Below are 14,621 nucleotides of genomic sequence, written 5' to 3'. Positions count from 1 at the left end.
GGCCTCCTTGCTCACATACGCTTTTTTAGTTCTGCCCACATATTTTCTATGGGATTGAGGTCAGGGCATTGTGATGGCCACTCCAATACCTTGACTTTGTTGTTCTTAAGCCATTTTGCCACAACTTTGGAAGTATGCTTGGGGTCATTGTCCATTTGGAAGACCCATTTGCGACCAGGCTTTAACTTCCTGACTGATGTCTTGAGATGTTGCTTCAATATATCCACAATTTTCTTTCCTCATGATGCCATTTATTTTGTGAAATGCACCAGTCCCTCCTGCAGCAAAGCACCCCCACAACATGACACTGCCACCCCCGTGCTTCACGGTTGGGATGGTGCTCTTCGGCTTGCAAGCCTCCCCCTTTTTCCTCCAAACATAACGATGGTCATTATGGCCAAACAGTTCTATTTTTGTTTCATCAGACCAGAGGACATGTCTCTAAAAAGTACGATATTTGTCCCCATGTGCAGTTGCAAACCGTAGTCTGGCTTTTTTATGGCAGTTTTAGAGCAGTGGCTTCTTCCTTGCTGATCGGCCTTTCAGGTTATGTCGATATAGGACTCGTTGTACTGTGGATATAGATACTTTTGTACCTGATTCCTCCAGCATCTTCACAAGGTCCTTTGCTGTTGTTCTGGGATTGATTTGCACTTTTCGCACCGAAGTACGTTCATCTCTAGGAGACAGAACTCATCTCCTTCCTGAGCGGTATGACGGCTGCGTGGTCCCATGGTGTTCATACCTGCGTAATATTGTTTGTACAGATGAACGTGGTACCTTCAGGTGTTTGGAAATTGCTCCGAAGGATGAACCAGACTTGTGGATTTCTTTTTTTTCTGAGGTCTTGGCTGATTTCTTTTGATTTTCCCATGATGTCAAGCAAAGATACACTGAGTTTGAAGGTAGGCCTTGAAATACATCCACAGGTACACCTCCAATTGACTCAAATTATGTCAATTAGCCTATCAGAAGCTTATAAAGACATTTTCCAAGCTGTTTAAAGGCACAGTCAACTTTGTGCATGTAAACTTCTGACCCACTGGAATTGTGATACAGTGAATTATAAGTGAAATAATCTGTCTGTAAACAATTGTTGGAAAAATGACTTGTGTCATGCACAAAGTAGATGTCCTAACCAACTTTCCACAAATTTCTTGTGAACAAACTATAGTTTTGGCGTGGTTGAAAAACGAGTTTTAACGACTCCAACCTAAGTGTATGTAAACTTCCGACTTCAACTGTGTATATATATATATCCTACGCATAAAACAACAAATACATAAAGCAGTACAGTACATTGTTACACAATGTTCTGATCTCTGCTCTTCTGAAGAATTAAATTAAATACAAAAAACGATTCTGCATAACAAAGAATTATTCAAGAGTAACTATCACAATATCCAAATGCATGAAACACCTCTAACTTGGACCATGGCAGGGCATTCTACAAAAAAAAGGGAACAATGAAGCACAAGTAATTTGAGCTTGTTTACATGGAAACATGGGAGAGATGTTCCACCAACCAGTTCACCTGTGAAATCCAAAGCAGTGTCCTCTGTTTATGGAACACGCCAACAGAAAACACTGGTAGCTTTCTCACACAAATCTGCCTATTTAGGACATTTACAGAGAAAGCCATCTGACCAGTCCTACTTCAAGTCCTTGTTGTGTGCTGATTACTACGAGGCCTCCTCTCAGCGAGGTGAAGTGCTGAGTGAGCAGCTAGCTGCTAGATAGAGTATCAGGGTGAGTGAGAGAGCTGACGTGCCCCTGGCCCTGTCCCTGGCCTGCTGTGGGACACCTGGTGCCTCTTCATGGTGTCTTTGAGTTTGAAGGTCTGTCCACAGTCAGTACATTGAAAGGGTCTCTCCCAGGAGTGGATACGTGTGTGTTTGTTCAGAGTGCGGCGGTGGCAGAAGGCCTTGCCACACACCCCACAGACGAAGGGCCTCGCCCCCGTGTGAATGTTCCTGTGCTCCTCCAGGCTCCTTTGCTGGGTGAAGCAGCAGCCACAGTCTGGGCACTGGTGGGAGGGCGAGGGGGAGGGTGGGCGAGTGTGGAAGGAGGGTGAGGGAACCCTCGGGAGGGTCCCCCAGGTCAGCTGTCCATCTTCAGAGATAAGCCCTGTGTACCTGGCAGTAAGCTCCGTCTCGTCACTAGAATGATTGTTACTCTGCAGTCTGTCTGTCACTGGGCTGTCCTGAACATGTGGATGATAGACATCAGGAGCAAGGGATGGAGGCGACTGTGGGGAGGGGATCTGACTGGACACTCTGGGTGTTGGATGAGTGTACATGGTGGAGGAGAGAGAGTTGTGTCTGGGAGGGGAGATGTAAGGTGTGTCCACCGACATGCTCTCATGTCCTGTTGTGCTCCCATAAATTTGGATAGGCTCTGGAGGAGCACTCTCCTGATGCCAGTCAGGGTCCTCCACTTCCTGCTTACACACAAAGATGGACTCTTCCTCTGGGACCACCTTATGCTCATCCTTTTCCTCCTGGTAGCTGGCTACTCCCATGTCTGGAATCTCTAGACTGAAATGGGCAGACTTTTGAGTCTCCAGCTGGTTGAGAAATGACTTGGTCAAAGCATCTGGGTGATCACTGGTAATCTGCATCTTGACACTCCTGTAAATTCAAAAAATGAGATTAATCATAGTGAATCGTTCTTAGGATCTGCATGTGACTGAACAATTAAATTAAAGACACTGAGGATGATAGAATAACTGCAGATATGATTAGTTCAATAGCTGCCACACATTTACCTACCCTTGTTCTTGTGTCTCTGTTGAGCCCTGTGCTGTGTTTGTCTGTGTACGGTCAGGGGAAGGCGAGGAGACGGTGAAGACACCAGACCCAAGCCGCTGCTCAGCCATGCTGATCGCTTCCTCCATATCCCTGGGCTGCTGCTTCTGCACCCAGGCTCCAGCCTCCTTTGGCAAGAGGGACAGAAACTGCTCCATGGCAACACACTGCTCTACCTGTGCAGCAGTCCTTAGGTCAGGCCTAAGCCAGTGCTTAGCAGCTGAGTCAAGCTTCTGCCCCAGCTCTCTGGCTCCCTTCTGGGGTTCGTACCGCAGAGACAAGAAGTCCTGCCTGCTCTGGTCCTCCACAGTCCACATCTGTCCCAGTACCCTGGTCTGGAATGAATTAGACAACCCCTGGGGTCTGATCAGTTGATTCTTCTTCTGTGTCTCCTCTTGCAGAAGCCCATCAAGCCTAGCACCCCAGTCCTCTGGGTCTTTATCTCTCCCTGGTGTCATCCTATGCCTTCTCTGTTCCTCTACATCCTGGGGTGAAGGCCGGTCAAGGGTTCTGGTCAAACCATCCTTGACAAGCTGGCTGAGGACCTTGGCCTGGATCTCCCCCTGTCTGGTCAGCGCTTTCAGCTGTTGTTTATGCACATCCAGCAGGGACACTAGGAACTCAACCACATCCATATTGATTGCAGGTGCCTATGGTGAGGGCAGTAAAAAATACTTTTCACTAGCTGGAAGGGTCGGAATTGCCAGCTCGATCACAAAGGTATCTAATATCACCGAAAAGTAATTGTTAGCTAATTATTTGAGACTAGTCAAATTTCCAGTACCATCACTGAAACTTAGCTAGTAGCTAGCTAACGTTAGCAAGGTGGACAAACGTTCCAGGACTTGGTTGTTAGCTGGGTGGATGATTTAAAATAAAAAACGCTATCAAAATGAACATATTATCTCAAAATTGATTATAAAAGAATGGAAAATAACTAATAAATTACTAGTTACCTGTGATGGTTAATTACTTGACGTGGACGTTTCAATAGCTAATGTTAGCTAGCTACATATAATGTTTGGACAATAGACGACGGGAATGCTTATCATGTTACACACAGCAGACGCAGACGTTGTCACGATCAAATGGTACCCCTGGAAACAACAATAAAAACGGCGTACGTAGCTAGCTAGCTAACTTGCAAGAAATACAATACGAGTAAAAGACAAAAAGACGCCCAGTCTCTCGGTAAGTAACGTTATTTTTCTACTTGTGGTTTTGGTCAGCTTGATAATCACATTTTATGGTAGAATTTGTCTATTTTGCCTGGATTGTCAGCTAACATGGCTAGCTAGCCCACCTAACTGACCTAACGTTAGCTAGCCAGCTAGCCCTCATCCAGAGAGAAAATGAGGCACACATCTGAATGTGGTGCCAGACAGATTAACAAGCTAGCTAGACGCTATAACTTAGATCATAACTACATGTACAGCCTTATAAACACATTAAACACAACCTCGTGGATCACGTGTTTGAAACTCTCATTGAGAGTTGGCTATCAACATATTTTATTTTCACAGGATTTATTATACACCCAAATAGCCATCTTCATTGCACAGTGGTACTGTCATTACCATACTTTTATAATCATTTCATATTTCACAGACTGTTGCTAGAGACTCCAAGAGTGGAACCATGGATGTGGTGCGGTTATTTACAAACCTACTAGCAGTGCACAGACAGCAGCTACAGGCCCTGGCTGTACAGGGGGAGATACAGACTGAGGCTCTGGCACAGTTACTGGAGAAGGAGGAGCTCAGGAGAATGGAGCCAGATGTGAAGCTGGAGGAGGTGAAGGATCCTGAGGCCTACCTGCTGCTTTTGGAGGAGGCAGACTCCAACTCCAGGCTTTCTAATGTGAAGTGGGGGCTCCTTGGCGGGGAGTGCCTCAGGTCAGGTGAGCCAAACTACGAGACACTGAGGGCCAGCCTGCAGAGCCAAGTCAGGGCAGAAGAGAGCCGACGGCAGGAGGACTTCAGCTATCTGAGGTACGACCCTGAGAGAGGGCCCAGGGAGTTGGGGCAGGGACTGGAAAGTGCTGCCCAGCACTGGCTTCGGCCTGAGAGGAGAACGGCTGCGGAGGTGGTGAGGTGTGTGGCCCTGCAGAGGTTTGTGTCACTCCTGCCCACACATCTTGGAGACTGTGTGCTGAAACAGTGCCCCCAGGACATGGAGGAGGCTATCTACATGGCTGAGGAGTACCTGAACAACACACCTGGGGATAAGTGCAGTGAGATGGACAACCACACTGATGGAGAGGGATACCCTGCAGAACAACTGAGAGAGGAAGAAGCAGGGTAGGGCCAGATCATGTTTTGAGTGTTTCTTTCTTGCACATCCAAAGAGATTAAGGAAGTGTTAAATATTTTGACTACAAATAGTGTGTGTCTATTGGAATGCATTTGTTGATATGCTGTCTATTTCCATTTATTTTCAGACCTACAGAACATCAAGTTAACAGTGAGAAGATGAAAGTCACAGGACCAGGGTTATTTCTGAAGAGGATAGAATTTTCTAAAGTCTGTCAGTCCAGTACTTTCAATATAGATGCCAGACATCTGGAGGACATTTATAGTGAGGAGAGGAGACTTGATGGGGAAGATGATTTGGTTGAGGAAGACAATTTTTCTGAACATGAGGACTGGATTAAGGAGGAGATAAAATACAATAACCAGGCTGAGGTAGAGGATGAGATCAGGTCAGCCTCTGAGATGGGACAGTCTGCTGATGTGGCTAGAAATACTGAGAATGTTGAGAGAAGTCAGCTTAGAAACATAGCAAATCAGATGCCCGTCTTTGGAAGGGCCAAGAGAGGTGTATCTGCCCCTGTCATCTCCTCGTCCAGCCCTAACACCGCCGAGACAGAGGGAGAAACACCCTGCTGCCTGAAACGGAAAAACAAAGAAGATCCCTTCCATAGACCAAGCCACTGCTGTCATGACTGTGGTAAGAGCTACAAACGGGCTGCTTTTCTCAGCAAACACAGTTGCAGTGCCTTCCCTAAGTTCATCTGTCCTGATTGTGCCCAAGTCTTTGCCTCTCAGAAATGCCTGACCCACCACCGCAGGAGCCATAATAAGGCTCTAGGCTGCTCTGAGTGTGGAAAGCAGTTTAGGGACAAGTATAATCTGAAATGTCACATGAGGACCCACACAGGTGAGTCCCCTTATACCTGTACAGACTGCGGGGATGTCTTTGCTCAGCTGAAAGGGCTGCAGGAGCACAGGAACATCCACACAGAAGAAAGGCCATTCCGCTGCAGTGTGTGTGGGGAGGGCTTCCACCACAGCCACACCCTAACAAAACATAAGCTTCTTCACTCCCAGGAGTCTTTCCTCTGTACTCGCTGTGGAAAGAGTTTTAAACTAAATGACGACTTGCTAAGGCATCTGAGGACGGTGCATGATGAAAGCATGTACCTCAATGGAGATCAGAGTTTTCATAAGAATGGAGACATTTCACCAAGGCCCTATTGGAATTGACTCTATTTAAAAGAGTCCCCACTTAAAATTTTCAACATACTTCTTATTATTGGTGAGACTTGCGACGCAAACGTCCCAGTTTAAATCTTCGTCATAATAAGTCTTATTAGTGGGGCTTGCGAAGCATTCTCTTACATTGTTTAAGCTAGAAACATCATTCAAACTTTAAAACGTGCAGAACAGTCAGGACCAGTGTGCTTGCATTCAACTTTTTGATATATTATATTGTTTTTAAACTATTAAGCTTTTTGTCCTTTTTCACTTTCATGGGATTTCTTCAACATTCTAAATGTCCCATTGTGACATCAACTCCCAGACTTCTAGCATTCCATTTACTTTGAACAATGAAACTTTTGACACAAACCTGATACCACTTTCCCAACCATTTTGACAAAAAGTTAGAGCATATGAACTCTTCCTCTACTTCTTTGCTATTCAAATCTGAAATTGGAACAAAAATCTCATACCGATCAAACAATACAGCTGTTTTACTAACTGCATCAATAACATTTCTATGAACTTTTTATAAACAACTTAAATTTGGACCACTTTCCCAATCAGTTAGACAAAAAGTTAGAGCGTATTAGATCTTTGTCTACTTCTTTGGTATTCAAATCTGGAATCAGAACAAAATTATTTACTACTAATCAAAAGTTACAGCTGTCTGAGTTTAGAGTGATGAAAAGCAGCAAGCTAATTACATGGGTTTTAATGAGAACCATAGGAATACAGAGGTAGATATTCAAAATGGTTTCGCTTTTGGCCAATTAAGCTACAAGACCAACTTTAAAACAGTCAGGCTATCCTAACTTCAAATTCTTTGAAATGTCTAACTACATACATTTTTATTCATTTGCATAAAATAACTATTGAGCCATTCAAGCTAGAGAGAACAAACCAACTTTCGCATGTTCAGGCTATCCTAAATTTAACATTTTTGTAACTATATACATTTGCATAAAATAACCCACCAACAGTAATTCTTGAACCGTTCAAGCTAGAGACATCTGTTGCTAAGGATACTCACACGCAGAGGAGCACATGGGGCAGCGCAGGGAGCAAAGGACAGACAGAGACAATTCTGCTATGGATACTAGCGGAGAAAGTTATTGTATTTCTAATTTCGGGTTGAGCAATCGGGGTAGGTTAGGGCCTGAACGTCGATGCCATGGGTAGGTTTCTGCTTTTTTTTTTTTTTAACTTCTAACCACTTTCCCATCACGCTAGACAGAAACTTAGTGTATGACATCTTCCTCTACTTCACTGCTATTCTAATATGTTCCCAGACTCCGCCAATAACATCGAGCTAAGCACCGCCGTCACTAGCTTCATAAGGAAATGCATCGGTGACGTTGTCCCCACGGTGAATATTCTTCCCCAATCAAAAGCCCTGGATTAACACTGAGGTTGGTGCTAAACTTAAGGACAGGGCTACCACACACAGGGCTATCACAGACAACCCTGAGGCTACGGCTAAGGACAGGAACAAGTTCAAGTCCCGCAATGATATAGTAATAAGGTGGAATCATACTACACAGGCTCCGACGCCCACCGCATGTGGCAGGGGCTACAGTCCATTACGGATTACAAAGGAAAACCCAGCCATGATCTGCCCAACGATGCCTCTCTTGCAGACAAACTCCATGGATTTTATGCATGCTTTGACAATAACAACACTGTGCCTGAGGGCCCCCACCAACCCAGAGGACTGGGTGATCTCGCTCTCCAAGGTTTACGTGAGGAAGGTCTTTATTCAGGTCAACACTCGCAGGGCTACGGGCCTGTTCTCAGAGCATGCACAGATCAGCTTGCAAGCATATTCACTGTAATTTTCAACCTCTCCTTGTCCCAGTCTGTAATCCCCACGTGTCTTAAGATAACTACCATTATTCCTGTTTCCAAGAACTCTAAAGCTTTATGCCACAATGAGTACCGCCCTGTAGCACTCACATCTGTAATCATGTGCTTTGAAAGGTTATTCATCCCAGACACCAGACATACTGCCCCAACAGATCCATAGACGATGCAATCTCAATTGCGCTCCACACTACCCTTACCCACCTAGATAAGAGGAATGCCTATGTGAGAATACTGATCATTGACTACGTCTCAGCGTTCAACACTATTGTTCCCTCCAAACTCATCACCAAGCTTAGGACCCTGGGACTGAACACCTCCCTCTGCAACTGGAACCTGGACTTCCTGATCGGCCAGCCCCAGGTGGTGAGGGTAGTCAACATCGGGGGTCTTCTGACAACACGACGGCGGTAGGCCTGATCACCACAGACCTACACACAGCCTACAGGGTGGAGGTCTGTGACCTGGCAGTGTGGTGCCGGGACAACAACCTCTCCCTCAACGTCAGTAAGACGAATGAGCTGATCGTGGACTACAGGAAACAGGGCTGCAGTGGAGCTGGTCAAGAGCTTCAAGTTCTTCTTTGTCCAAATCACTAAAGACTTAAAATGGTCCACTCACACGCACAGTCGTGAAGGAAGCACGACAGCGCCTCTTCCCCCTCAGGAAGTTGAAAAGGTTTGGCATCAAATCATCAAAAAGTTCTACAGCTGCACCATTGAGAGCATCTTGACAGGCTGTATCACTGCTTGTTATTTTACTGTAAACTTTTATTTAATCAGTGGAGCCCAATTGAGACCAGGGTTTCATTTTCAATGGTGCCCTGAGACCACAAAGCAAAAAAGTATTGCAAATTACAAGTACACTACACCAGAACATCACTAACATCACAGCCATCATAAGCAGGTTACTAAATCAATCAATCAAAACAATTGCACACCTCGAACCCATTTATCATCCGGGTTTTAAAATGCCCTAGTGGCACCAGGGAATCCAAATGTAATGAATTTTGTAAATGATTCCAAAAATGTGGAGCGTGAAAACTTAAAGCAGATTCACCTAATTCCGTGAAGATCTGAGGATTCTGAAGAGTTAGCAAACCCGTTTACAGGGTTGGTTATCTCATTCTTTTATACGTTAGCAACGAAGTTAGGTAAATTGGAAGCTTGTGTAGTAGGGCTTTGTGAACAAAAAGGGAGTAATACATTGATCTACGTGACCAGCCAATCTATTTATAAAAAAGTAGCCCACATTAAATCTTAGCTTTTTAACTAGGTCATCCGTATGTTTTTTAAACATTAAGTCTTTGTCAATCCAGATGTCCAGATATTTGTAGGCGGGAACCTGATCAATGGGAGAAACATCCAATTAATAAATATGTAGTCCATCTGAAACATTCTTGCGAGAACTAGAGAACAACATGTATTTCGTCTTGATCGCATTAAGTACAAGTTTTAAACCAACCAGGGCTTTCTGAATGGTAACAAGGTCAGATTGCAGATTCTAATATAGCCTGTTCAACAGTTGGGGCAATGGCATACATAACAGTGTCATCTGCGTACAGATGAATATCACAAGTTTTAACAGATAGACTATTATTTAAATAAATAGTAAAGAGAACAGGTCTTAGTACCGACCCCTGCGGTACACCTTGTGTGATATCCAGAAAACTAGACTTAACACCACCAGAGATCACACATTGAGTCCTGTCTGACAGATAGTTTTCAAACCACTTGCAAGAAGCTTGATCCAGGCCTATTTCAGTCAACCTTTGAATAACAATGTGATGGTCAACAGTATTGAAGGACTTGGAAAGGTCTATAAATAAGGCAGCACAATGATTTAACAATTTAACACATCATCATAGCACAGTTTCAGCTGCTACACTTGTTAATGTCCAGATCTAAAACAGGATTGGTGCACATTAAAAATAGAGGGAGAAGTTAAAGTTTTTGCTGAAAGTTAGTATATGGGATTCTAAAACTTTGGAAAGGCAACATAATTTGGAAATTGGACGGGAGTTAAGTCAGAAGGATCTCCTCCTTTATGTAGTGGGAGGACATTTGCCGCTTGCCATATCTTCGAGATAACACCAGAAACAATTTTCAAGTAAAACATATAGGTCAGTGGTTCTGCAATAAGTGGGGCAGAGAGCTGCAATAAGAAGGAATCAAGTGAATCAGCCCCTATGTTTTTTAGCAAAGTACATCAGACCAGAGGCTGTCAACCTGCTGGGGCAACGAGGGGGTGGAGTTTTGTTTAAAGGATTTGACCACTTTCCAAAAGTTGGCTGGATTACCACCACTCTGAAAAACAATTCAAGAAATATAATGATTTTGCTTTTGAAACCAGGGATAGACATCTGTTTCTCAAATCTCTGAAGGACTGCCAATCAGATGTAGAATCAGTCCGTCTAACCTTAGCCCAAGCTACATTTCTTTCCTGTAATTTCTCCGACAATTCATGCGTAAACCAAGGATTACATCAGTCTTTTACCCTTAACCCTTATTTTTTTATTTCCCTGTTTAAAGGGCCTGATCCACATCAGTGATATTTGACACAATCCCCAAGTCACTCAACCCCAGCTCAGAAAAAATGTGCTCATTCAAATTCCTAAAATGTATCTTTATAATAATGTGTGAGCAATATTTAGGTAGTTTACATATTATTATAAAGAGACATTCTAGGAATTTTAATGAGCAAAATGTTTTGTCTGAGATGGCAATGGCAACAACACCACCCTCGATCGAATGGTGCTGCAGAGAGTGGTGTGGACAGCCCAGTACTTCACTGGAGCCGAGCCCCCTGCCATCCAGGACCTGTATATCAGGCGGTGTGAAAGGAAGGCCCGGAAAATCGTCAAAGACTCCAGCCACCCAAGCCATAGACTGTGCTCTGCTTCTGCACGGCAAGTGGTACCGGTTAATTAAGTCCAACACCAACAGGCTCCTGAACAGCTTCTATCCCGAAACCATAAGACTGCTAAATACCTTTCAGAATTGTTACACGGACTATCTGAGTTGACCCTTGTATTTTATTTTTGTAATCTTTACACACTCACAGGATTCTACACAGTTATGCACACTGACAGTCCAATACAAAACATAACATGCACACACATGTATACTGACGCTACACACACACGCACTCCCATACAATCATAATTTATGCTGATACTACTCTGTTTATCATATATCCTGATGCCTAGTCACCTTACCCGATACATACTCTATATAGGACCAAAAGTACACTTTTGTGGTGGAAAAAGTACCCATTTGTCATACTTGAGTAAAAGTAAAAATACCTTAATAGAAAATGACTCAAGTGAAAATCACCCAGTAAAGTACTACTTGAGTTAAAGTCTAAAAGTATTTGGTTTTAAATATACTTAAGTATCAAAAGTAAATGTAATTGCTAAAATATACTTAAGTTTCAAACGTACAAGTATAAATCATTTCATATTCCTTATATTAAGCAAACCAGATGCCACATTTTTCTTGTTTTTTTTATTTACGGATAGCCAAGGGCACACTCCAACACTCAGACATAATTTACAAACGAAGCATGTGTGTTTAGTGAGTCGGCCAGATCAGAGGCAGTAGGGATGACCAGGTTTGTTCTCTTGATAAATGTGTGAATTGGACCATTTTCCTTTCCTGCCAAGCATTCGAAATGTAACAAATACTTTTGGGTGTCAGGGAAAATGTATGGAGTAAAAAGTACATTGTTTTCTTTAGTAATGTAGTAAAGTAAAAGTTGTAAAAAAAAAAAGTAAAGTACAGATACCCCAAAAAACTACTTAAGTAGTACTCAACAGTATTTTTACTTAAGTACTTTACACCACTGGTGGACACCTGCTCAGCGAACATCTCATTCTAAAATCATAGGCATTAATATGGAGTTGGTCCCCCTTTGCTTCTATAACAGTCTCCGCTCATCTGGAAAGGCTTTCCACTAGATGCTGGAACATTGCTGCGGGGACTTGCTTCCATTCAGCCACGAGCATTAGTGAGGTCGGGCACTGATGTTGGGCGATTAGGCCTGGCTCACAGTCGGCGTTCCAATTCATCCCAAAGGTGTTCAATGGAGTTGAGGTTAGGGCTCTGTGCAGGCTAGTCAAGTTCTTCCACACCGATCTCAACAAACCATTTCTGTAAGGATTTCGCTTTGTGCACAGAGGCATTGTCATGCTGAAACAGGAAAGGGCCTTCCCCAAGTTGGAAGCACACAATCGTCTAGAATGTTATTGTATGCTGTAGCGTTAAGATTTCCCTTCACTGGAACTAAGTGGCCATGAAAAACAGCCCGAGACCATTATTCCTCCATCAAACTTTACAGTTGGTACTAGGCATTCAGGCAGGTAGCGTTCTCCTGGCATCCGCCAAACCCAGATTTGTTCGGTGGAGTGCCAGATGGTGAACCGTGATTCATCACTCCACAGAACGCGTTTCCACTGCTCCATAGTCCAATGGCGGCGAGCTTTACACCACTCCAGCCGACGCTTGGCATTGCGCATGGTGAACTTAGGCTTGTGTGCGGCTGCTCGGCCATGGACACCCATTTCATGAAGCTCCAGACGAACAGTTCTTGTGCTGATGTTGCTTCTAGAGGCAGTTTGTAACACGGTTGTGAGTGTTGCAACCGAGGACAGACAATTTTTACGCACTTCAGCACTCGGCGATCCCGTTCTGTAAGCTTGTGTGGCCTACCACTTCGCGGCTGAGCTGTTGTTGCTCCTAGACGTTTCCACTTCATAATTACAGCACTTACAGTTGACTGGGGCAGCTCTAGAAGGGTAGAAATTTGACAAACTGACCTGTTGGAAAGGTGGCATCCTATGACGGTGCCACGTTGAATGTCACTGAGCTCTTCAGTAGGCCATTCTACTGCCAATGTTTGTCTATGGAGATTACATGGCATGTGCTCGATTTTATACACCTGTCAGCAACAGGTGTGGCTGAAATAGCCGAATCCACTAATTTGAAGGGGTGTCCACAAACTTTTGTATATATAGTGTATCTACCTCTATCACTCCAGTATTCCTGCACATTGTAAATATGGTATTGGAACTAACCCTGTATCTAGCTTCTTACTTTCTCATGTTCTTATTTTTATTTGTGTCTTTCTGTTCTACCTTATGTTATTTTTAGTGCTACATTGATATTGATTACTGCATTGTTGGGTTTAGAGCTTGCAATAAATGCATTTCACTGTACTTGTGCATGTTACATTAAAAACTTAACTTGAAAAACTATAATAAAATGTTAGTTTCTATCTGACCTTGAGCAGCAGACCTATGAATTTCCAACAAAACTGTTTGATCATTACATCATCATTCAACTAAAATCAAACTTAATTTACCTAGAACATTTTAAAAAAGTGAAGCATGCATATATTTAGATGAGACCCAAAGCATGAATGATTCAGAGTTGCTTCGCTTTCCTAAGTGTTATAGAAATGGAATTAATTCTATTTCTGTGGTCCACATGATCCTGCCTTTTATTGCTGCCCATCTTCTGACAGAAGCTTGCTTTGTCCAACTGTATGTCTTTCTTCTTTCCATTTTCACACGCAATAACTGTAGCTCAGACATTTTGGTGATTTAACTGTCCCACAACCCCAAGTTATAAGGTTGATATACTGTAGTAGTCTATCGAAGTATTCTGACCAATTATTTTACTAAATTTAACTTTGACTATATGTAACTGCTTTGCTTTAAATAGTAAAGTAAACTTTAAAAAAAAACTTCTTCCAATTCCACAAAAATACTTTTAAAGAGCTAAAACAAGTCCCACAACTTTACTTCATCTAAAGTTACCATCTAGTTAAAATAATTGGTTGCAAAGAAAGTCAGTACCACCCTCAGAGTAGGAAAGTCGAATGAATGGGCAGATGCACAGTCACTATGGGAGCTCTTTGTTCCCGGTTAGATTGTGCAAAAGATCATTTTTTAAATCTCAAAAATGGTTAAACTAAGAAATATGTGATTATTGAAAACACAGACGTGTTTGCTTCATTTACTATCATCCTTTAATTAAAGGGACACTACAGGATTTTGTCAATGAAGCACTTTATCTACTTTTCCAGAGTCAGATGAACTCATGGATACCATTTGTATGTATCCATGAGTTAGAGGTAGTTTCGCGAGCCAATGCTAACTAAAGTTAGCGCAATGACTGGAAGTCTATGGTATCTACTAGCATGAAAAAATGCATGAAAACTAGTTGTCTCTCGTTGAATGACAACAAACACTTCATTATGTTTCCACTCCTGCTATGAGTAGTACTGTTGACCAATAACGACGAAGGGACGTAGACTTCGGCTACCGAACTTCGACTTGCCTCAAAAATAATTCACGAACAGTTGTAAAAAAAAAACTGCTGAAGACCAAAACAAACAAAAACATCACAAAATGTTGTCATAATATCTGCGCAAACTATTTTGACTGGGAAGCATACCGTATGCTTCCCAG

The 14,621-nt window shown here is 43.0% G+C and overlaps 2 protein-coding genes across 3 annotated transcripts; one reads left to right on the top strand and one right to left on the bottom strand.

Moving 5' to 3' along the window:
• Window positions 1–1,186: 1,186 nt before the first annotated feature.
• LOC120045110 (zinc finger and SCAN domain-containing protein 21-like) lies at window positions 1,187–3,834 on the bottom strand. Of its 2 annotated transcripts, XM_038989994.1 has the most exons (3): window positions 3,764–3,834; window positions 2,772–3,457; window positions 1,187–2,630 (listed from the first exon to the last, which is right to left on the bottom strand). In XM_038989994.1, the coding sequence occupies exons 2-3, from the start codon at window positions 3,440–3,442 to the stop codon at window positions 1,745–1,747; spliced, it is 1,557 nt and encodes a 518-aa protein (XP_038845922.1). In that variant the 5' UTR covers window positions 3,443–3,457; window positions 3,764–3,834; the 3' UTR covers window positions 1,187–1,744. The 2 variants fall into 2 exon arrangements, with proteins under 2 accessions (XP_038845922.1, XP_038845923.1); XM_038989995.1 differs by lacking the exon at window positions 3,764–3,834 and having other exon boundaries at window positions 2,772–3,535.
• A 77-nt stretch (window positions 3,835–3,911) lies between these two features.
• On the top strand, window positions 3,912–6,600 carry LOC120045109 (zinc finger and SCAN domain-containing protein 21-like). The gene is made up of 3 exons (XM_038989993.1): window positions 3,912–3,998; window positions 4,416–5,107; window positions 5,248–6,600. Exons 2-3 carry the CDS (start codon window positions 4,446–4,448, stop codon window positions 6,290–6,292), a joined length of 1,707 nt encoding a protein of 568 aa, XP_038845921.1. The 5' UTR covers window positions 3,912–3,998; window positions 4,416–4,445; the 3' UTR covers window positions 6,293–6,600.
• Window positions 6,601–14,621: the final 8,021 nt, after the last annotated feature.

Source organism: Salvelinus namaycush, chromosome 3 (assembly GCF_016432855.1).
Source record: "Salvelinus namaycush isolate Seneca chromosome 3, SaNama_1.0, whole genome shotgun sequence".
Lineage (NCBI taxonomy): Eukaryota > Metazoa > Chordata > Actinopteri > Salmoniformes > Salmonidae > Salvelinus > Salvelinus namaycush.
The sequence above is the reverse complement of the archived record's forward strand: the minus strand, read 5'-3'. Positions and strand labels throughout refer to the sequence as shown.